This window comes from Xenopus laevis, chromosome 7L (genome assembly GCF_017654675.1).
Source record: "Xenopus laevis strain J_2021 chromosome 7L, Xenopus_laevis_v10.1, whole genome shotgun sequence".
Taxonomy (NCBI): domain Eukaryota; kingdom Metazoa; phylum Chordata; class Amphibia; order Anura; family Pipidae; genus Xenopus; species Xenopus laevis.
This window is the reverse complement of record NC_054383.1, coordinates 95,117,262-95,140,364: the sequence shown is the minus strand read 5'-3', so window position 1 is coordinate 95,140,364 and position 23,103 is coordinate 95,117,262. Positions and strand designations below refer to the sequence as shown.

Sequence of the window (23,103 nt, the reverse complement as noted above, 5' to 3'; positions counted from 1 at the left end):
GGAACCAAAACAATAAACACAATCTGAACAATAAACATACTCAATCCTTTGGGGATTCATTCATTAAAATACTTGAGGCTTGCAGACTTTACAATGCACTCTTATCTACATGGAGTACATGTAAAAAATACTGATAAAATAAGATTTACCAGGATGAAGTTCTTAAGAATTAACAGACTTGGTTGATTGGATCCTTTCATGCAGAAACAGAATTATTTTCTGTGTGTGTTTCTGGTGAAGTATAGGGACGTAGGCTCATGATGTAATTTAATTCAATGTTTTAGCCCACCAAGAAAAAAAATAGTGCATGTGTAAAATTGCTTCTAATTAGGCCATGGATCTAAATCTAATTACGAAGAAGTGAAATAGACTTGGGACATGCTGTTTGGATAGAGCATGCCAGAGAGCTGGTTTTCCCCAGGCAGCAGGTCTGGTCACTAATATGATATAGCTATGCTACAATCTAATGTTTGTGTTATTTAATTTATCAATTTTAATACATAGTTGGAGTGCCTTTAACACCACCAATTACTGTGTATATGGCACACCTAAAATGTTAATGTCTAGCAATTGGATACGTTTATGCTTGTGGCATGTCTCATTAAATATAATGGGAAATGACCTGTGCCAATTCCCTCATGTAGTTGCAGCCCTAGAGGCTCAGCCAAGCCTGTTTTCTGGTAGAATATATACTCCATGATAAAGTCACCTTTCCAGTCCTTGTTAGTAAGGGATAAACTACATGGGAGATTTTGATCAGATTTTGTGGGTCAGATTTTATCTGATTTTGCCACGCAACACCACAAGATTTTGTAGGAGCTTACGAAATCGGATACCCCTATAGCTGTAATGTAAAGTCAGATCAGATAAAGTTGGATGGTGTGTTTTCATACATCTACATCCGACATTCAGGGGCTTAATTATTATGCTGTGTAAAACGAAATTTGCAGAAGAAAACAGTGTAAAAATCTGTGTCAAATAAATTGGCCAATCTATTAAGTTGAGTTTTATTTTATGCCATATGAACACTAGATTTGCTGCCGTTATTCAATATTGCTTCCGGTGGAAGAAAAAACATGGAAAACTATTTTTACACAGCGAAGCCTGGTGATGTTTAGTGTATTATCCCAGCTTTTTTACACCACGTAATAAATATGCCCCTCAGTGTATTTCAGTAAGAAAAAAAATGGGTCAGACACGATCAGATTTTATCTTGACTCAGCATGCAGAGGACGAATCTGACAGGCATCTGACTATTTCTGTGTTATGGGTAAAACTCTATAATAAAGCTAGTGCGTGTGATCGCAAGTGTAGTAAAATGTTTTTGTGCAATAGGTAGAATTCAAGTGTGCTACTCCTGTCAGATATAATAAGTAATACGTGCTTTTTGTTTTGTTCCTTCTGGGAAGAAATGACATTCCAAGAATAACTCTGGATAGCTCTTGTAACATTTGTTATATCTATTTGATTAGGAGTAGGTTCATGTTCCACAAGAAAGTTTCATATGAAGATATATATTTTTATAGCTTGTGCCTGATTTAGCTCGTCCATTGTTACCATGTCTATGTTTTTAGCTTTATTCAATGTCTCTTGGTTATCATTCTGCCATTTAATTTAATCTCAAATTTGTGCTGTCTGTGCTACCTGTGCTCTTTTTTCCTGTGTTTCTGCTTCTGTCTGATCTTTGGCCATGGTATCACTTCTATGGATCTCTCTCTTTTTCTTTTTTTTGTATTTTTTTTTTTACCTAAAGTGCTTGTGTGGCAAGGTTCTTTACCCTGGCCAATCTTGGGATAAGTATAATTGATTGATACAGCATGAAATTAAAACAAATCAAATATATTTATTTTACAGGGAAGATTGAGCACCCTTTTTTTTTTTTTTTTTTAAATTAGCACAGTGAATTCCACAAATAAATATAAATATATTTTTTTAGGACTTAACTGATTGAAGATAAAACAACGATACACAGATTATTTGACGTGGGCGTGTGTCTAAAAGTAGCATCACCAAATAAAATCTGCATTTACAAATGCAGGAAGTGCTTGCATTCAACTAAAAGAGACTTTTCCCAGTATCCCTTGGGCTCCTGGTATAATGCAACCCTTCCATTGTGAAGTGAAATACTCTGGGGCTTAAAGTCCTTCCATAGGGACTTTACTTAGGTACACAGATTCTCTAAAAGCAGAGAGAGACCTCAAGTCCCAGAATATACAGGGCTGGATTTACATAGCAGACGTCCCTAGGCCAGCTGCCCTCGTCCCCTTCCTTTTATTTGTTAAAAATTTTCATTGGGCCAGAGCATATATACATAACAGCAGCTGAATGGAACTGAGTCTAGTGCTGCTGAGATTTCACTACAGCCCAATACAATGCATTTTTTAAAAGTTTTGCTCATTGAATGGGTAATTATGGTTTCCACACATCTAGATATTCTTCTTTAATTAGTTAATTGTAAGATATATAGAAAAATTAAATATCACAGAAAAACTCTTTAGTTGTGGGAAACAAATTCTTGTTTTAGTTCATTTCAGTAGGGGTGCTTTGATTGCGGGTGGGGGGGGGGGTCAGCAGCAGGAAAGCTGGGCAGTAGTGTGGTTGAGGATCACCCCTGCATTTCAGCATATTATTTTTATCTAGTTTTTATTCATAATATTCTGTAAAATACCAAGAAAATACCTATTTTACAATTCAAGTACATTAGCTGTTTGTTTAAACTAAGGTTCTTATTAGTCCTGGTTTCCCATGGACAGTCCCCTATCATGGCATTGGTCCCTGGTGAAAACCCCCTAGAAATACACCCCCCCCCTCCAATAATGTCTTTGTGTTTAATCTACACATTTATAATATAGTGAATAAAGTACCCCCTCTTGTAAATTATAAGGATATTATAAATTACCGAGGAGTTTCATGCCGAAGGCCGAGTGTTTTTATACAGGTCATGGAACTCTGAGGTAACTTCTAATATCCTCATATTTTGCAACTGGGGCTACTTTATTATAATACACAAGTTTTAGTGAGTCATGTGACAGAAATGACATCAGAACTCACCGTTTATAACTGATGACATCAGAACTAACCGTTTATAAGGATATAATTTAAAAGATATTCATGGCTTTTGTGTATTATAGAAGGGTAACTTACCATATGAAGACTGAAAAATTCGCCATCTCTGGGCAAATAATGCACATAATTTAAAGGGTGACCACACATGGGGAGATTTGATGGCTGTGGTAACAATGTGTGACACATCTCCCTAAAATGCCATCCCCTTCACTGCAAGTAATTGACTTTTTCTCAGAGTAATCTATTGCAGCGATTAATATAATTATAATAATCTTGCAACGATTATAAGGTTTGCGAAGGGGGTGGCATTTTAGGAGTTTTGTTTCCTGTGTTAACAAATTTTGGCGGGTGACAAATCTCCCCATGTGCCATCACCCTAGGAGGATTAAGAGATGAAAGGGAAAAAAATAACAAGTGGTTTTAAATGAGTAGTGAAAAGTGGGCATAACCTACACTCCCCCCCCCCCACATCGCATGCTACACACCCACTTCTTGTATTCCCGGATTTCAATTTGAAATTCTGGCAACATTAGTTTAAGTAGCAGTGTGAAAAAACTGACACCTTGAGGTTTTCCCTCTTGTTTTGTAACACAGGAGTGGCTCTTTAAAACAGGCAAAATATATTCTGTTTTATGGTGTGGTCATCCATCTGCAATATATATAGATATATATAGATATATAGCTATATATGTTTTTTTGGTTTGCTACAGAGAATGTTAAGCAACCACATGAGAGCTGACCCATTTCTTTTCCATTTAAACTGACAGTGAGTAGGATCAAGTAGGATGGCACAGTAATGTCCTTCATTTCAGAGATGACTAAGATGTTTTCTAAGATAAATGATTCTCACGCCTCAAGTGGAAATAATAAATAGCAGCTGACCCATAACCCCATTACATTAAATGGGCGTTTACCTTCCAAACACTTTTTTTCTGCTTGTCTTTTTATCTAGTACTTCAGAAGTGAAGACTATTTCAGCCATTGTGTTTTTTTTTTCTTTTCTTATTTTTGACCATTTTTCTAAAATTGAAGTTTAAACTTTTAACATTCCTTTCTCTCTGGTGTTTGTCTGGCAGCTCAGTAATCCAATGAAGACTTGAAACTGTTACTATTTACTTCTTTTACTTGATACATTTCTCCGCAGCATCTGTGGAATCTTGGTGTATAAATTATACCTGTCCATATTTTAAATGAGGGGTGGGTGTGTCCTATTGGTCCCAGCCAGAAGCCCAGTAGGAGGGGGACAGCCAATCACAGCCCTGCAGTCACAGAAGCAAAGACAGGCTTCAGTTCCCTATCAGGTCATCCTAGCTGAAATTTACAATAAACTAACCAGAAACACTACTTTCCTTCTATATCTAAATTAGTAAAATGCACTGGTACATTCTTGTTTTTTTTACATAAAATGACTCCTTTAATGAAACGTGGAGATTTTGCTTAGCAGGGTCAATGATAAGATTTATAATATCAAGTAATATATCAAATTAGAACAGATTACAGAGTCTGTGACTCCTCACAGGGCTGCTGTTTGGAAGGTGAACAACCCTTTTAAAGACTAATATAGTGTCTAAATTAAATCCTGGATTCGGCCAGGATTCGGCCTTTTTCAGCAGGATTCGGATTCAGCCAAATGCTTCTGCCTGGATGAACCGAATCCTAATTTACATATGCAAATTAGGGACGGGAGGGAATTGCATAACTTTTTGTCACAAAACAAGGAAGCAAAAAATGTTTTCCCCTTCCCACCCCTAATTTGCATATGCAAATTAGGGGTTGGTATTCGGCCGAATCTTTCGCGAAGGTTTCGGGGATTCGGTGCATCCCTAGTCTAAATCCGAAGAAGCACTTATAATCCTACATTTTTAACCTTTTCCATAAAATTGGTTCCTGCAGCTAGGATGTCCTATTCTTCAGGCTTTAATTGCACACATGCAAACAAAATTTTCCTATAAAATTTTACAGGACAATTTTGATTGTTTAAAAAAAAAAAAAAAAAAGGGGGGGGGGATTTGGATTTTTTTTTTTTTTAGAGCTACTTCAGGGTTGCTAGCTCCTATAGGTGTGTCATGTTGTTAAAATCAGAATGCAGGTTTACTCTAGCCTTCAAAAAAATCACTAGCTATCTAACACACTCAGCTCACCAACTGATGCTGCAGTAGATGATTGTAACATAATGGGGTTATAAACACAAACAGAAACTTTCATGTAAACTTACTCCAGGTGCTCCTCCTAAAAACTGCAATTTACATACATTTCATACTTTTCGTGGTTGCTTGGAGGTCCACTGTTTAGACTGCTAATACAAGGCTTTTGGTGAGAGTGTGTCACACTTTCTGGCGGTTTTGTACTATCTTAGTCTGGTCAGCATAGCGGATACAGTGTTTCTAACCATTAGTTAGCAGACTGACCCCACATCATCAATTGGAACATTGATGCCAAGCATTAGACTCCACAATGACTGCAGCCTTGGACTCCTTTTTGTGCACTTTGACAACCTTCATGGTGCTGGATAGGCAGGCTTTTCCTAATTATTTGGCACTCAAATCTAAACTGTAATTCAGTTCACTCCTGTTAAAAAAGCAGGCCCAGCGCTTAGTAGTAAGGAAGAGAACAGAAGTTAATTTTGCTTAGTTGGCTTTCATTGCTCTATTTTTGTCATGGCTGGATTTGGGATGGCTGCTTCCTTCTAACATGTGCAGGATTGAACAACACTTTTCTACAGCTGGCTGTATTGTATGGGGGGATTTAAACTGGTGGGCGCCCTGGTGTTAATTCCAGCCCTGGATAGCACTTTTATGATTTGTCTTATTTTACCTTATTTGAATTGTAATTGCATTGTTTTCTATTTTATTTTTTATCAGGGGATCCATGTACTATTTCTTCCCAAATGGAGCTGGAAGAAGCTTTTCGTTTATATTCCATATACAAGGAAGAAGGCCTCAGCATCCATGGTAAACATTAGATACCTGTTATTAGGTGCTTTTCACAAAAGGAATGCTAATAGGAATTATGTTCTGTTCTGTAAGAAGGTTATGGTGCTGTATACCCAAAAAATTTAGTTCTTTGCAATAGAAAGTGCCTTGTTTGCCTAGGATATCAATTTCAGAGAATGACACTGCTGAAATATTGAGATTCGGGAGAATTTGTGTCAATGTCCATTTAAAGGGGAACATTGTTTGTTTGTTTTTTTTTAATTATTTGTGGTTTTAAGGGCTGTGTCACATAATATGTTTTGATTACTGCTTCTTATAGAGGCAAACAAACTTTTTGATATCTGCTGTTAATCACCTTACATTGACATAGGGGAGGTGACTGTGATCACCAATTAAATGCGAACTGTAGTGCTTCTCATCCATAGCAAAGGAAAGTGATCTATGTTTGTAAGGGTAATGGCACGAGGGGTGGTTTTAAAGGAACAGTAACACCAAAAAATGAAAGTGTTTTAAAGGAACGACAATATAATGTACTGTTCCTCCACTGGTACAATTGGTGTGTTTGCTTCAGAAACACAACTAAAGTTTCTATGAACAAGCTGGTATGTAGCCATGGGGGCAGCCATTCAAGCACAGGATACACAGTAGATAACCAATACATTCTGCAGAATCCCATTGCACTTCTACAGAGCTTATCTGCTGTGTAACCTGAGCCTTTTCTCCTTTAAATGGCTACCCCAATGGCTACACAGCAGCTTATTTATATAAACTATAATGGTCTTTCTGAAGAAAACATGCCAATTGTACCAGGGCAACAGTACTTTATATTTTCATAAAACACTTACATTTTTTGGTGTTACTTTTTCTTTAAGCTCTGTTTTTGGGCTTCAAGTTTTCCTCCAAATCCCCAAATTGAAGTCCAGATAACTATTGCCCAAATTGTGCTTGCTGTAGCTTGTTCATGCAATTTTAGTACACTGTATAAGTCAGTGGGGCTCATTTATAAACACTGGGCAAATTTTCACCTGGGCAGTAACCCATAGCAACCAATAAGTGGTTAGCTTCTTTCAGCCAGCTGTAAGTTGGACAGTAAAAGCAAGTGTCTGATTGTCATGGGTTACTGCCCAGGTGCAAATTTGCCCAACGTTTATAAATGACCCCCAGTATGTGGCCATTTCCGGGTGCTTTTGCATTTTTGCTTGCATGTAGTCAATACTTATATTATATATCACAATTGTATCCATGAATATATTTGTGTTTATTTAGAAACTTATGATCACATGCCCTGTCCACTGATCTATGTATATGTTATTTTTATTCCTGTTATCAGATGTTGATATACCGACAATACATACAGGGTAGTCCATCGTGACTGAGAAATAGCACAATTGAAATAACAAATTCACAAAGTTGTTTAGAATGGCAGAGATACTATCATGGGAAAACATGTTTTTTTTCAAAACACATCAGTTAATAGTGCTGCTCCAGCAGAATTCAGCACTGAAATCTATTTTTCAAAAGAGCAAACAGATTTTTCTATATTCAATTTTGAAATCTGACATGGGGCTAGACATATTGTCAGTTTCCCAGCTGCCCCCAGTCATGTGACCTGTGCTCTGATAAACTCTTTACTACTGTACTGCAAGTTGCAGTTATATATACCCACCCCCCAGCACACTAACAACAGAACAATGTGAAAGTAACCAGATAGCAGCTCCCTGTCACAAGATAACAGCTCCCTGGTAGATCTAAGAACATCACTCAATAGTAAAAGACAAGTCCCACTGAGACTGATTCAGTTACATTAAGTAGGAGAGATAACAGCCTCCCAGAAAATAGTTCATGTCCCAAGTCACATGACTGGGGGCAGCTGGGAAACTGACAATATGTCTAGCCCCCATGTCAGATATGAAAAATTGAATTAAAAAAAAATCTGTTTGCTCTTTTGAGAATTGAATTTCAGTGCAGAATTCTGCTGGAGCAGCACTATTAACCATGTTTTGGAAAAAAAAACAAGTTTCCCCCATGACAGTATCCCTTTAAATGCAAAGGTCTCTCCTTTTAATTTAAAAAAAGGAAAATAAATCTTAAGGTAGCATATACCAACCAGACTTGACATGGTTTCCCAGCTACAGTGTTCATGAGCAGTGAAACGTTTATTCTTGTTCTTGTCCCAAGTTTGTATTTAGCATGGTACAAACTCAAGTCTTATTAGGTATGCACAGCCAGCAATGGCCACTTTCCCAGCTCACAAGACTTTTTTTTTAAACAGGCCATGGAATAGTTTAACATTTACATTTTTCACTGCCATTTATTTAAGTGCATGTAATAATCATTTCTTCTTTTATTTAGTGTTTCCCAGTATTCCAGAGAAGCCAGGCATGCCTTGCCCTGGAGAAGACAGTAAGTAATTTTATATATACATTCATATTGTTTATTTGGCTTATGAAGATTTAATTTTTTTGTAACAAATAATCAGATAACTTTTTTTTCTCTGTACATACTTTAGTTTTCATGCTGTGTGCAATGTAAATCAGCAACTGCCAGAGCTTTGCTTGGTTAAAGGCTCTTTGTGAAAAGTGTGTTGCTAGGCAACATGATTTTCCCACAGTGTAATCTTGAACCCGGAAATGTGCTACTTTTCTGGCAAAGTGCAGGAATAATCGGAACAGCACTCGCTTTTAACAACCGGGAACTTTGCCTTTTATTAAGCCACTGATTGACTTGTGCATCAAACTTGTGAGGGTCACTCTGTGGCTTAATAAAAGGCAAAGTTCCAGAAGTTAGTGCTGTTCCTATTTTAATGCATGTATTGTATAATGATGCCCAGCAAGGCAGCCGCTGCAACACTAATGATTGTATGAAAAGAAGTGCAGGTCAGATTTCGATACACTAGGTCATTGGCAGGCTGTCACTTGACAACACCGTAGCATATACATTGTTGGCAGTCAGAAGATTAATGTATAATGTGCAAATTCTTGTTTTCCTCACTTCATTGTTCAACGTCTGTATGCGATGTTTGAATTCTAATTGAGAAAGGGTCACTAATTGGGAAAAAAATTTGGATACAGATGCTGCAAAATGTAGTAAGAAGATAAACATCTTTACCTTTTTCATTAAAGGGGTTGTTCACCTTTGTAACAAAATGACAAATCTAACAGTTCACATGAATAGAACAAACTTTTCCATAGAAATAGTTCACAGAAAAAGTACAGTTCAAGAGATATTCACCTCAGATGTGTCCCTGTACTAATCCTTCAGTTCCACACAGACCCTGTGCTGGGAGGGGGTCACTGACCCCCAAAAACACTACAGTGTTCACTTCCTCTTCCTTATATGACATCACACATTGTACTGGCAGCTAACTTAACTCCTATTGGCTATGTCTGCTGTCAATCTGCCACTGCTTCCTGTGCTGGGCTGTGCTGGGGAATTTGAGCAGCATTCAGGTACTGAAGAGAAACTGTTACAAGTTTGTGAGAGGGAGGGGGAGTGTGGGCTGTGTGCTGCAGAGACTTCAACTGTGCAGATGGGGGGGATCGAGGTGCTTGGAACCTGAAGTTTTACGGATAATGGATCTTTCCATAATTTGGATCTTCATACCTTAAGTCTACTAGAAAATCATGTAATCATTAAATAAACCCAATAGGCTGGTTTTGCTTCCAATAAAGATTAATTATATCTTAGTTGGGCTCAAGTACAAGCGACTATTTTATTATTACACAGAAAAAAGAAATCATTTTTAAAATGGATACTATGGGAGATGACGCTTGTACTTTCCAGAAATATATTATTTGGGGGGGGGGGCATGTATTATTTTGTGTATTTACCTCATAAAAAATCATTATTCAGCAGCTGATTATTTGTATGAGCTTGAGGCTTTCCAAATGAGTTGAATTTTTGTGCATAAAGTAAAATATTTTTCTGGTATAGATCCCTATATCATGAAAAATATAACTTTTTAATTTTTTGGTATTTAGAGCTCTAAATCTTGTTCCAGAAGTGGAACACTTAAACACTTAAAAAAGGTATAGTTTTCCTAGGTAAATTACTGCCCCCGCCCCCGGGAGAGCGCACAAAATCACTTAGGGTTTCCACCTCACCCTTTTAAAACCAAACACATATGAAATCCACAGGCTGCATGGCTAATTATCAACTCATTTAGATGCATGTTACATGGCTGCACAGAAATCAGTTCAGTCTGCAGCATCTAAATGAGTTGATAATTAGCCATGCAGCCTGTGGATTTCATATGTGTTTGGTTTTAAAAGGGTGAGGTGGCAGCCCTACTGTCCCTGCTAGATGTGTAAGTTACATACGTTTCTAAGCAAGTCAGTGCTGGTTTTTGTTGCAATTTTGTAAATAACTGACATTATGCTTAAAGGAAAACTATACCCCCCAGACAGTGTAGGTCTCTATTAAAAGATACTGAGTAAAACAGCTCATGTGTAAAACCCTGCTACATGTAAATTAACCATTATCATAATAATATACTTTTTTAGTAGTATGTGCCATTGGGTAATCATAAATAGAAAATTGCCATTTTAAAAAATAAGGGCCGCCCCCTGAGATCGTACGATTCACTGTGCACACATACAAACCACATGTAAGGTCACATGAGCCAATTAACAGACAGAGTTGTGCCTTTTGCTTCCTCACCTCTTCCTGTTACAGTTAGAGTTGTAGTATTTCTGGTCAGGTGATCTCTGAGGCAGCACAGATAGAGTCACGAAATGGTGGTTCAAGGCAAGAGATGTAAAAGGGCAATATTTATGTAAATATATATTCCAGTTTGGTAAGATTCTTTAATATGTCATTCAATTTGATATAAACTATCTGTTGCTTAAGTATTCATTTTGGGGGTATAGTTTTCCTTTAAAGGTATTAAAAGATAAAAATATAGAAAAGCCAGTATTTATTCCCAGAGGTTGCAGCCCTTTGGCACTCCATTCAGTTTTAGTCTAGGCAGAAGGAGAGGGCCAGAATTGGGAGAACAATGTTGCGCCTTCCTTTTCTGCAGCATTTGTCTGCATGGCTGTGTGATTGTTTGTTACAAGGCAGGTTTGTTTATATGCTGCGTCTGTTAACCTCTGCCATTACAATTGAGTAATCAACCAATGACCATTCAAATTATGTGACTGGTTACAGTTCACAAGCACCCAATAAATTACTAGGAGGAGGGCAGTATCAACATCCAATAGGAAACAAGTAAGGGCAAAGCCTGGGCATGATGATGTCATCATATAGGAAGTTCTTGGTGTGTCAGGTTCAAAATAGGCCACTCCCATCACTTCAGAAAACTGGTCAGAGAGACAGGAGAAGGACTGAGTTAATAGGTATAAAAATTAGCTTTTACAATGGCATTTTTACTTTTTGTTATGGAAAATGGTTTTTCTAACACATTGAGAGCATTGTTAGTGGTTTCATAAGATTTGTACATTGAAGGTGAACAACCCCTTTAATGGGAGTTTAAAAAAAACAACAATTAAAAAACTCCAAAAACAAAAGACAGCTGAAAGCTTGCTTTACAATATTTCTATATAGTTAGCCATTAAAAGGCTTGACATTTATACCACTATAGTTTACTGTTTGTTTAATGAACTACAATAACCCTATGCATTTGAGTTGCTGATAACTGTTTTACTTCAAAATGGCAAGAAACCATGGTATTTGTCTCTGTGCCATTTGTGAAATTATGAATGTTTCCTTTTATGTTCATTTTAAGGTTAATTTTCCTGCATGTCTGTCATACATGTGTGTGTATGTCTCTATTCATCAATGACCTTGTGGTGTGGTATGATTATATATACATACCACGCCACAAGGGCATTGATGAATAGAAAGCACTCCTTTGGCATCATAGGTAGTCTGAACACCAGACGCAGTTCAGATAGGAAAATTGAGCTTTCTTTGATGTACCTAAAAACTTTTGGTTCTCTTTTTTTTTTTTTTGTGTGTGTAACAAAGATCTGATTACAGTAGAACCCCCATTTTGCTTCTTTCGGGGGACCAGAAAAAATGGTATAAAATCAGGGAGATTAGCTTGCATACTGCGTGGGGCATTGTACAGTGGCGTAACTACCGGGGGTGCGATTGGGCCAGGGCCTGCACCCCCTCAGGACCCCCCGGCAGCTCGCACGCCACTCTCTTCTAAGGGAAATGTGTCCGTAAATGCGGCGGTACGGAGGGGGGCGGGGCCCGGCTGTACGTCCCGTGCCAGGGCCCGCCCCCCCTCTAGTTACGTCTCTGGCATTGTAAATTGCCTGTATTGTAGTGAAAACCTATATATTGCATTTAATGTGTAATTGATCATCTAGAAATCTGTTATCCAGAATGCTGCAAAAACAGACAATGTCCTTCCCTTTAGTAAAATGGAACACGGCAGTTTCATCAAAATTGCCACTTGTAAAAATCACCTTATTATTAGCATTGGCAGGTTTTCATGTCGGGTGATTTGGGAGTTTTGAAGTTTGCAAATGAACAACATGTTGGCACTTAAAAATGTGTTTATTAATAATAATATTAATAAGAATAAGTGATGATGAAACTATGATTTAATTCATTACATACAGTAGAACCCCCATTTTATGTTTTTCATGGGACCAGAAAAAAATCAATCTCTCTCTCTCTCTCTCTCTCTCTCTCTCTCTCTCTCTCTCTCTCTCTCTCTCTCTCTCTCTCTCTCTCTCTAATCTCTCTACCTATCTATCTACCTATCTATCTACCTATCTATCTACCTATCTATCTACCTATCTCTACCTATCTATCTACCGATTGATCGATCTATCTCTCTGTCATCTATCTCTATCTCCATAGCTCTCTCCATAGCTCTCTCCATAGCTCTCTCTCCCTAGCGCTCTCTCTCCCTAGCGCTCTCTCTCCCTAGCTCTCTCTCTAGCGCTCTCTCTCTAGCGCTCTCTCTCTAGCGCTCTATCGCTCTCTCTCGCTCTCTCTCTTTATCTCTCTCGCTCTCTCTCTTTATCTCTCTCGCTCTCTCTCTTTATCTCTCTCGCTCTCTCTCTTTATCTCTCTCGCTCTCTCTCTTTATCTCTCTCGCTCTCTCTCTTTATCTCTCTCGCTCTCTCTCTTTATCTCTATCTGTCTATCAATCATCTATATATCCATCCATCATTCATTTTGCACAGTTATACAGATTTTTTTGGGTGACCATCATTTGGCAGCATTGCTGGGTTTCCAAACCAAATGCTGTAATCCTAGAAATACTCAGTCTCCCTATCACAAACAAATAGTTCAACTGTGCAGCTAGTGAAAGGCTCTCAGTGTTTAGATTTTCCCCCATTATGTCACTCGTTCCATGTATTTTACTATTTACAGGAGCTGAAAGTGTTTCTCATAGCGGTGCAATAATGTTTTCCTATATGGGAGGCTCCTTGGGCTCTGTGTTGCTGTGTGTGTGTCAGGGTCCTGCAGACAGTAATAGAGCTTGTATTGGAGCAACCCGCCCACTGCCTCTGAGCATCTCCCTCTCTGTAGTTCCTGGTGCACAGAGAAAGCCTTTTGTCGTCTCAGCACAGCCTGTCCTTTACCTTCAGTCAGAGAGGGGGAGGAAATAGGTGGGGAGCTGTGACTGTCTTCGAAAGGGGGGTTAATTCAGAGACCAGCGGCAATGCTCAAACAATGCACCAGCTGTTACTTTGGGATAGATGCACCCCTTTAAAGGTGATCCGTTATTTCTTTCCCCATATGTTTAACCCTTGATTTATTTATTTATTTACATTTTATTTCCCTCGTGTGTTGTTTGTATAAACTGCAGCATTATATAGAAGTCCGTGTTGGAGACCTGTCTGGTAATTATGGAGTTAATTGTAAGGGTTGCCAGCTGGTTAACGCTTCCAAGCCTGGATCATTCAGGAGTTGTCAGTGTTGATACCACTTGGTTGGGTTCCCCCCCCTTTCCTATTACAAATACAGTGGTTGCCGTGCCCTAAATCAAATGTCAAGTCATTTGTCATTCCTGCTGCACATGCTCCTTTCATATGATCTGATACTAAACTCTGCCTGTGATGTCAGTGTTTCTGCATGGGGGGGTTAACCATAAATATTAAACTGTTTCCAGCTTCAGACATATCCTGGGAGTAGCATTGTCTTATATTTATAAATCGCTAGTTCCTATTGTATTCACGCGTGGACATAGCAAAGTTGGTATTTTTGTTGTGTCTGAATGTGTTGTGGTGCCTGATTCTGTGTTTTGGCATCCATGCCATGTTTTCCCCTATGCCTCAGCTGTTTGATACAGACTCTCCCGGGAGTCGGTACCACCCGTGCCTGGATACACGAGGCAGAGAAATGGGAAGGGGGTGAGCAGCACATCCAGCCTTATATTTAGTCTCTTTTCGTTCTTTCTCCTTTCGATCCTAATATCCAGCCTTATCCTAGCGATTGTCCTTGATGTCTAGTGGCAGTGAAACAGAAACATCAGTCATAAAAGTAGACACACAGAGAGAGAGAGAGAGAGAGAGGGAGGATAATGTTCTCTTTTATTCGTCCTTCAGCCTAAGACATAAATAATCACTGTGATCTGGATGCTATAGAGAATTCTATCTAGTGAGTAATATGTGTTTGCAGCTTAGACATGCCTTTAATGGCTGGTGTGGACAGGCTGCTGATGCAGTGGTGTGAGTGTGTGCAAGTGTGATGCAGAGTAGTCAGCATTCCGCTTCTCAAGCTGCTCTGCCTTCAGCTCTGCTTTGCAACCATAGATTGTTCCGACACATGCAGATATTGTTTGTGCCTTTATCGTGCGCGGGGATGTTTCTGAATTACCACTGAAGGGAGTCAAAAGGCTGGGAAAGGCATCTGCCACAAAAGGGGGTCTTTTCTGCTGGGATTCTGAGGAAGGTACAAGTCACTATGGAAAAGGGATGCTGCCGATGAGGACTGTGAAAGCAAGGAATGTATCCCAAGAAATCTGACGGTATGTTATAAAGGCCTTGTTCACTGGAGCTGGCAGAGATCATTACTGGGGTCTTTTCTGTTGGCACAAGACATGCAAATGACCTACTCTCTTGCTTACCCCCCTCTCCTTAATATACATGCTTCGGCGACTTATGCATGTCCCACAAACTAAGATTATCGTCTGCATTGCTGCAAATGAAAAAAAGTGAGCGGAAAGAGGTTCGATATAATGAGTTAGCATTCTGGTCCATGTGTAAGCCAGGGCTTAGGGTGTGTATCCTTTTTTTAAAAGGTTTCCTGTAAACATTTAGTGTTCCTTAATTCAGATTCCTGTTTAGTTTCAGATTTCTTTCATTGATTGAATTGCAGAATGGGATTGCTTGTTATTATGTAATGCAAGATGTTCAATTGTATGTATTCCAATGCTTGTACTAAATTATACTGTTTGTGAAAAAATGTGCTTAGAAAATGACTCCTGATATGGGTTACCTTTTCTTACTTAAAAGGTACGTGGAGTACATTGGCTTAGTTTAATATGTGAGCAAAGATGTGAGCATCTTCCCTCTCTATAGATGGTGTTTAATTGATTAATGGCATATTCGGGTTTGGCTGGCAGTGGGTGATTCTAATTCTGTTTTGAAACTGCTAATCAGAGAGGATTAGAACTGAATCTCAGTATGCAGCTATTTTATTTATAGCAATACTCCCTATACTGTGTGTAATGTGAATTCAAATATCTGCATGCCCAGCACTCCTATGGTTTCTCTTGGCAAACAAGTATGTGCATAAAACTGTACGAAATTCTTTATAACCCGTAATGCTGTTTCATTTTACTATTTTGTAGCATCGTCGCCTCTGGGGTGTTGGGTATAAAGCATTTTGGTTTGGTTATTTTTATTTGTTCGGTGTACATAACGTCTGAAGTTCCCAAGCCAGTATAATGAAATATATAGTATTCAACTCTCCTTATCTTTTAAAGGTGTTGTTCACCTTCCAAAAACTTTTTTTCAATTGCTTTGCGTTTTTTTTTTTACCATTTTTTCCCAAAATTTAAGTTTAAATTTTAATGCTCGTGTCTCTGGTGTTTCAGTCGGACAGCACCAGTGTCGGAACTACCGGGGGAGCAGGGGGTGCGAGCAGGCCAGGGCCCGCACCCCCTCAGGGCCCCCCGGCAGCGCCGCACGCCACTGAAATCAACCTGGCAGCGCGCCGTACGGAGGGGGGCGCGGGGCCCGGCTGCGCATCACGCACCAGGGCCCGCCCCCCTCTAGGAATGCTGCTGGACAGCACAGTAATTCAGGTGCAGATTCTGAACTTACAAATTGCTACATTGGTTGATACATCTCTCAGCAGCATCTGTGGAATATTAACAGTAGTGATGTGCGGGCCGGCCTGATACCTGTGGGACCCGTGGGTCGGGTGGGTTCGGGCTGACCTCACACTCTTCCTTGCGGGTGGCAGGCGGGTGCTGGTTGAGCAGCTCTTCTCCTGCTCTCACCGTCAAATGTCAGCTTCCGGTTTTGTCTTTTATAGACGCTGCACCTGCTCCCCCGCCCCTTTTGTGACATCATTGGCTGGGCGGTCTATAAAAGCAACGCGGAAGTCGGATGCAGGCAGGCCAAGTGGGGCAGGTTAGGGTCGGATGCGAGTCAATGCGTGACCCGCACATCTCTAATTAGAAGCTATTCTATCAATTTTAACATCTGACTTTAATGAAACTCAGCAAGGCCAAAGATAAGAAATGTATTAGCTAATGTATTAACTAATGTATCAATTTAGAATGGTTTATAGAGTTGGCAACCCCCCCAGCTATATGCGAAAGACTATGAAGGTGCAAAAAAATTAAATGCTACATTTCAGTATTAGAAAAGCAGTCTATATATAAAGTGATTGAAAAAAAATCTTTATTTCTGCCGAACTATCTGATACCAACAGAACTGAAAGAAGTGTTGGAAGGTGAACAACCAATTTAATGGGCTTTTTTTTTCTACTTCTGTGAATGGTAATCTTTTAAAAGATATTCTGAGCTCTCCATTCTTCTTAGCTTATTTTGTACTTAGGGCAAGGTATTCTAGAACTTCTGAGACACTGTCATTTTTATACCAATACACTCACATGAGGGCCATGGTCTGAGGGAATTTTCAGTTTCAGAGAATAATTAGCCGCAGCATTATACTGGTGTAGTGTAGTATACTATTTTCTTAGTAGACCAGATCGTGTCTCAGTAGACTCTACATTTACATTTAGAGAAATTATTCTGCAGCCATTTAATATTTAGTAGAAAGTTACCTGACCAAAAATGCCATATGGTTTATTAATCCCTTTATACACTGGACTTAAGTTCCTTCATAGGTCTCTTAAAGGGAACCTGCCAAATCATTCCAAATCCTATTTTATGATGTTTCTTAAGCAAAATAAACTTCATTTACATTTTGTTTGTTTTTTTTAGTCTTGGAATTCACAATCACAGCAAGCAGGCATGTACCATTTTGTAGACACTGTTATTAAGGCAAGCTTTGTATCATCACAAAATCTTGTTTTATGTGTCAGAATGGGGGACCTGATACCCATGCACTGGCTACACAATTAGATGGAGAGGGAATGGGTAGAGAACAGTGACATCCAAGAATGCAGATCGGAAAGTGAAAGTAATTGTCTGCCCAGCCTCTATGCCTAAAATTGACAGATGAGACTTTTACATAAACTCAAAACAGATATGGATGTTAATAAAAAAAAATGTGGGTTTCATGTCCAATTTGAAAAGGCCTTTATTGTACAGCTTTTTATGTCTGTAAGACAAGTCCCCTTTAAACCATCTAAGTAGACATGGCTTATATTTTACTAATTTTGTTAAATGGAGTAGGTCCTTTAAACATTTCAACAGTTAGCAATGCATCTGGATGTAATATTCAAAAACACTACCTGCAGTTTACAGTAGTGATTTTTTTTTCACTGCAAAGCCCTCTACCGACTTTTCTCACTTCATTGCTACGTTGCATGATTATTCTTTAATTAAGTCTTCGAAGCTTGCTTATTGTTTTATCCCATTGCCTTTAGTAATGAACCATGTTCCCTTTGCAAACAATCCACAATGCCCCACATTCTCACTTTTTTTCACTGGTAATCCTGCCTTGTGCTCCTCAATGTGCCTGAAACACCCTTCTTTTTTGGCACAGATCACAACATTCTCACGTTCACTGAACATCTGTGCCATATCTTTGTTAATTGCTGATTGGGTGGATAGAATATTCCTTCTACTTATATTTTTTAATTAGTTATAGTATAAAAAGTAACAGTGCCAGCAGGGTGGTTCACCTTTAAGTTAAATTTTAATATGTTATAGAATTTCTAATGCTAAGCAACTTTTCAATTGGTCTTTATTTTTTTATAATTTTTTTTTAATTATTTGCCTTTTTCTTCTGACTCCTTCCAGCAAATGGGGGTCACTGACCTCACCTAAAAACAAATGCTCTATAAGGTTAAAAATGTATTGTTATTACTTTTCATTTGTTATGTATGTATGTATAAGTTTATTTGTAAAGCACTATTAAGGAGCTGCAGCGCTGTACAGTTCTTAAAAGTACAATATATATATAAACGTTTACATGGGGTAGACAAATCACATACTATACAAAGAAATCATATTGGTAATATTTCGATTAATGCACTCTCCTTTTCCTTTTCCAGTCTCTGATTCAAATCAGTGCATTGTTGCTAGTGTTATTTGAACTCTAGCAACCAGATGACATTACTGACATTACAAACTGGAGAGTTGCTGAATAAAAAGCTAAATAACTCAAAAACTACAAATAATAAAAAATGAAAACCAGTTGCAAAGTGTCTCAGAAAATCACCCTCTACATCATACTAAAACTGAATTTAAAGGTTAACAACCCCTTTAATGAGCATCAAGTTTGCTTTTCTATGGAGATACCTTTGTTGAGACATATACCAGTGTGTATGAATCAATGCAATTGCGCAGAGAAATATTGTTCTTTGCCAATTAACCTATGACTGTATTTAATGCATATATTGTCTTTAATGGAAACATAAATGGAAGATAACCCGCTCTTATAAATAGATTGCATTTTCTCTAACATTGTATTATGTTCATTCCCCATTGGATAGCAGTAGAAAGAGGTTTACTTATGTATGCAAAGTATGATAGTGAGACAAATATGCATCCTTATATCAATAATCCTCTTACTGTGTCTACCACTGCTGCTTTAATAAATGATGATTTCTCAGAAGAGTGTCCTCTTTGCTCATGTGCTTTCATAATATCAGTCGTTTTTTAACCTGTCCTCAAATGAACATTTTGTAGCGCTATAGGTTGATTTTATTAAAGGGATTCTGTCTTGATTTTTATGATGTAGTTTTTATTTCTAAATTATACTGTTTACACTGCAAATAATTCACTCTACAATATAAAATGTAATTCCCGAACCAACAAGTGTATTTTTTTAGTTGTAATATTGGTGTGTAGGCAGCCATCTTAGGTAATTTTGCCTGGTCATGTGCTTTCAGAAAGAGCCAGCACTTTAGGATGGAACTGCTTTCTGGCAGGCTGTTGTTTCTCCTACTCAATGTAACCGAATGTGTCGCAGTGGGACCTGGATTTTACTATTGAGAGCTGTTCTTAGATCTACCAGGCAGCTGTTATCTTGTGTTAGGCAGCTGCTATCTGGTTACCTTTCCACTGTTCTGTTATTGGGCTCCTGGGGGAGGAGGGGGTGATATCACTTCATCTTGCAGTACAGCAGTAAAGAGTGATTGAAGTTTATCAGAGCACAAGTCACATGACTAGGGGCAGCTGGGAAACTGACAATATGTTTAGTCCCAGGTCAGATTTCAAAATTAAGTATAAAAAAAAATCTGTTTGCTCTTTTGAGAAACAGATTTCAATGCAGAATTCTGCTGAAGCAGTGTTAACTGATGCATTTTGAAAAAACAAAGCATTTTTTCCCATGTCAGTATCCCTTTAAGTATCAATATTTTAAAATGTTAAATTGTAAAATATATGTAGGTGGGTTAACAGTACAAATATAAAAGATAAGTGCATCTACCTAAACATAAAAATATTTTTTTTTCATTAGATGTTCGCTAGCTATTCTTTAGAACTCTCTTAGTCTTGTACCGTGTAGCCATTGGTGGATTCCATGTGCACAAATGCATATATAAAGTTCTTCAAATTTTATAGAGGGCTTAGTCACTTATTGAATCAGTAGTCCAGTATAAGGCAGAGATAATAAGGCAGATTCCAAAGAAGACTGCAGTGATTTATGTTTAATTGGATAAATTAAATATAAGTTGGATATGAAAAATTTCTACCCAAAAGTTATGGACTATTGAACACTGCCACTGTACATGGAACATACATTGAAGCAAGTTAGGGTTGGGGATATAGAATCTAAATCATGTCTACGTACTAGAGTAAGATTTCACCAATATAATACTTTATTGGGGGAAATTGTACAGATCGAGGACAACAAATAGGGGAATGTACATCCGAGTCCCAAACTTTCATACAGTATATGCACAGAGGCAAGTAATTCAATTCAGTTAGCTGATTAATAAACTTTAAATGTTTGTTTGGTAGGGTTGTCACAGCATAGTTCAAAAAATAATTTGAAATAATATAGCAACTGGGAATTATAAAATGAAAACTGCTGCAAAATGGACTAGCCGAGATCGCATATTTAGACCAGTCTTTAAATCTTATAAAAAAAAATCTATATAGCCTGTTAATGAAAGATGGAACATTTGTTTTATATAATGTTACATATGATTTAGTTACTTTGACTCCTAAGTAATCCACTGAGCGTTTTCTCCAATGGAAAAAAACATCTAATTCAAACAACTTCAACGGAGGGTTGGGAATATTAATAGAATATGCTTCCACTTTAGTAACATAAAAATCACTTGAAATTTGTCTAAGATATTAAATAAATTGGGCTTTAGTAAGGTCGAGTTTATATTGTCTGCATAAATATTTTATTAATCAGCACGGTGAATCTTTTCCTTATTGTTACGGATTCATTTTTCTACTGGTTCCAAAGCAAGGGAGAATAATAAAGGTAATAAAGGACGCCCTTGGATTTCTATAGAGTAAACTAAAAGCATCTAAAAAAGGTCCAGTGATATATTTAAAGAGACTATAGAATGCGTTATGAATATCTAGCATCAATACTAATAAAACCTACTGGCCCTGGGCAAGAGTTTTTCACTTGCTAGCTGTATTTCTTAAATAATAATAGGAGAATTAAGAGTTTTCCTCCAAATTCAATTTACTTAATTCAATATCTTCCAAACAAACCCATCCTTATCAATGCTACATTTATGCTGAGTAAAGGAACTTTTGGAATTGAGCAACAATATCAGAAGGGTTTTTAGCTAACTCGCTGTCATCCATTCTTACAGATAAAATAGGAAGAAACTCTTGATATTAGCTAAGTTTCCTAGCCTGGAGAGGGTCTGATGTATCTTTAAGGTGCAGAAAAAAAAAACTCCATGTTGAGTTTGAAAAATGTATCTGCTTTTTATAGACTGCTATTGTCTTGGGAGAATCATGAAGAGACAACTTTTGGCTAATGGAGAAAATGATCATAACTGGATCAGAGTGCTGTGCTTTAAAATAAAAAAAAACAAAACAAGAATTTGAAGGCTCCCAATAGGATAATATTGGAAGAGAAGGTTCCTGATAGTCCGAGAACATATAAAAAGATACCCTTAGAAACCAGAATGCAGGTAGACATTTGGGAGGTTATTTATTAAAGGTCAAGTTGATTTTTTTTACTACAAAAATCTGAGCTTTCAAGGGTATTTTCAGGCAAAACTTTCATTTTTGTCTTAAAAAAAAATCTCAAACTTTTTTCGGGATAAGTGATGGCCTTTGTCATCTCATTCTTTTCACCCCTTGTGCCTCTTTAATTTGTATAATTTTCTGCATTTTAAGAACACGGTTTGTGGAAACAATCTTTTATTGCTATGTCTGGTTGTCCTCACTGAATAGCTTGCTGAACATCTAGAACTTCAACATCCTTGATGTTCAGACACCTGATATTATATGGTAGGTATCTCCTTGTACTAAATCAAGAAAGTGTTTATTTCCCTCTACAATAAAAAATATTGATATTGGAAACATACGTTTCACAATAGTTGAGTTTCTAGGCTGCCGTTTAATTTCGATTTTAACCACTATCCATGTAGACTTTGTGCAATATGTAATAAATGTCTGCCCAGGTGCATTCATCTACATCAACCAAGAAGATGTTTGTTTTTAAACAGCTGACAAGTGAATGCATCCTGCTCATTGGTTGCCTTAGGTGACTAGAGCTGTAGCAAACTTTGGATCTTTATGCATTTCAGAGGAGAGCTGTCACTGCAGAGTGAATCTGTCATTGCATTATTTTGACAATAGCCTGCCCATAACATTCCCTCTGTTCATATGTGCAGCATAAAGTCATGGAGCTGTGTAGGCCATTATGGAATGTAGAATATGGGGAATATGCCATCCAGAAAAAAATGTCTACCCATTTCTAGCCCTGCCCTGAACTACAGCCAGAGAACTAACCGATTGATGTGAAGGAATACAAAGATCGCAATGGGGCAATCATTTAATGGGCTTTGTAAAAATGTTTCCAAGGCTGTACAGGTGTACTTTTTTTTTCAATATACTGTAGCTAGTGTCCTAACTAAAGCTGAATTGATAAAATTAGAGGAAGGGAACAGAATAAGTCAAGGCCATTAAGGTAATCTCTCTTTTGTTCTTACTTATTGCGTCTGAAAAGTAATTCAAGTACAGAGTATATTTTAATTGTGCTGTCTGTATTCATCTACTGAAATTCTGTTGCAGAACTCTGTCTTTATATACTCAAATAGAAACAACTTGAAGATTGTGCTTATGCTTTTTGTAAAACCTCAATTTTCTCTTTTAGTTGGAATGTGCACAGTCTGGTTAACAAATAGCAACATTGTATAGCTGGTACAAAACCCTTTGGCATGGTACTGTATTAAAGCTAGTCTTGCCTTGCAGCATTGCATGATTTTGGTTTGGCTCTTTGACGTTCATCCACTATGTCCTTGTATCGAGAGTCGGAGAAGTGTGGAAAAGTACAGCTTGCCCAGAATAAATCTGGACCCTGCTGAATTTGCTGTGCTTCATGCATTCAAAAATGCTTATTTTGAG

At 37.9% G+C, this 23,103-nt stretch overlaps 1 protein-coding gene across 6 annotated transcripts in view; it reads left to right on the top strand.

Annotated features, from left to right (window-relative positions):
* Positions 1-23,103, top strand: part of prkcz.L (protein kinase C zeta L homeolog) — a 118,243-nt gene that overhangs the window by 23,977 nt on the left and 71,163 nt on the right. For 3 of the 6 annotated variants that reach the window (XM_018226006.2, XM_018226007.2, XM_018226005.2), the window contains exons 4-5: positions 5,928-6,017; positions 8,352-8,402. In XM_018226006.2, coding sequence (XP_018081495.1) covers positions 5,928-6,017; positions 8,352-8,402 — 141 coding nt within the window. Of the gene's footprint in view, positions 1-5,927; positions 6,018-8,351; positions 8,403-13,477; positions 13,680-14,198; positions 14,318-14,373; positions 14,935-23,103 lie in introns of those variants that run through there. The other 3 variants (XM_041569352.1, XM_041569350.1, XM_041569351.1) reach the window with 3 other exon arrangements.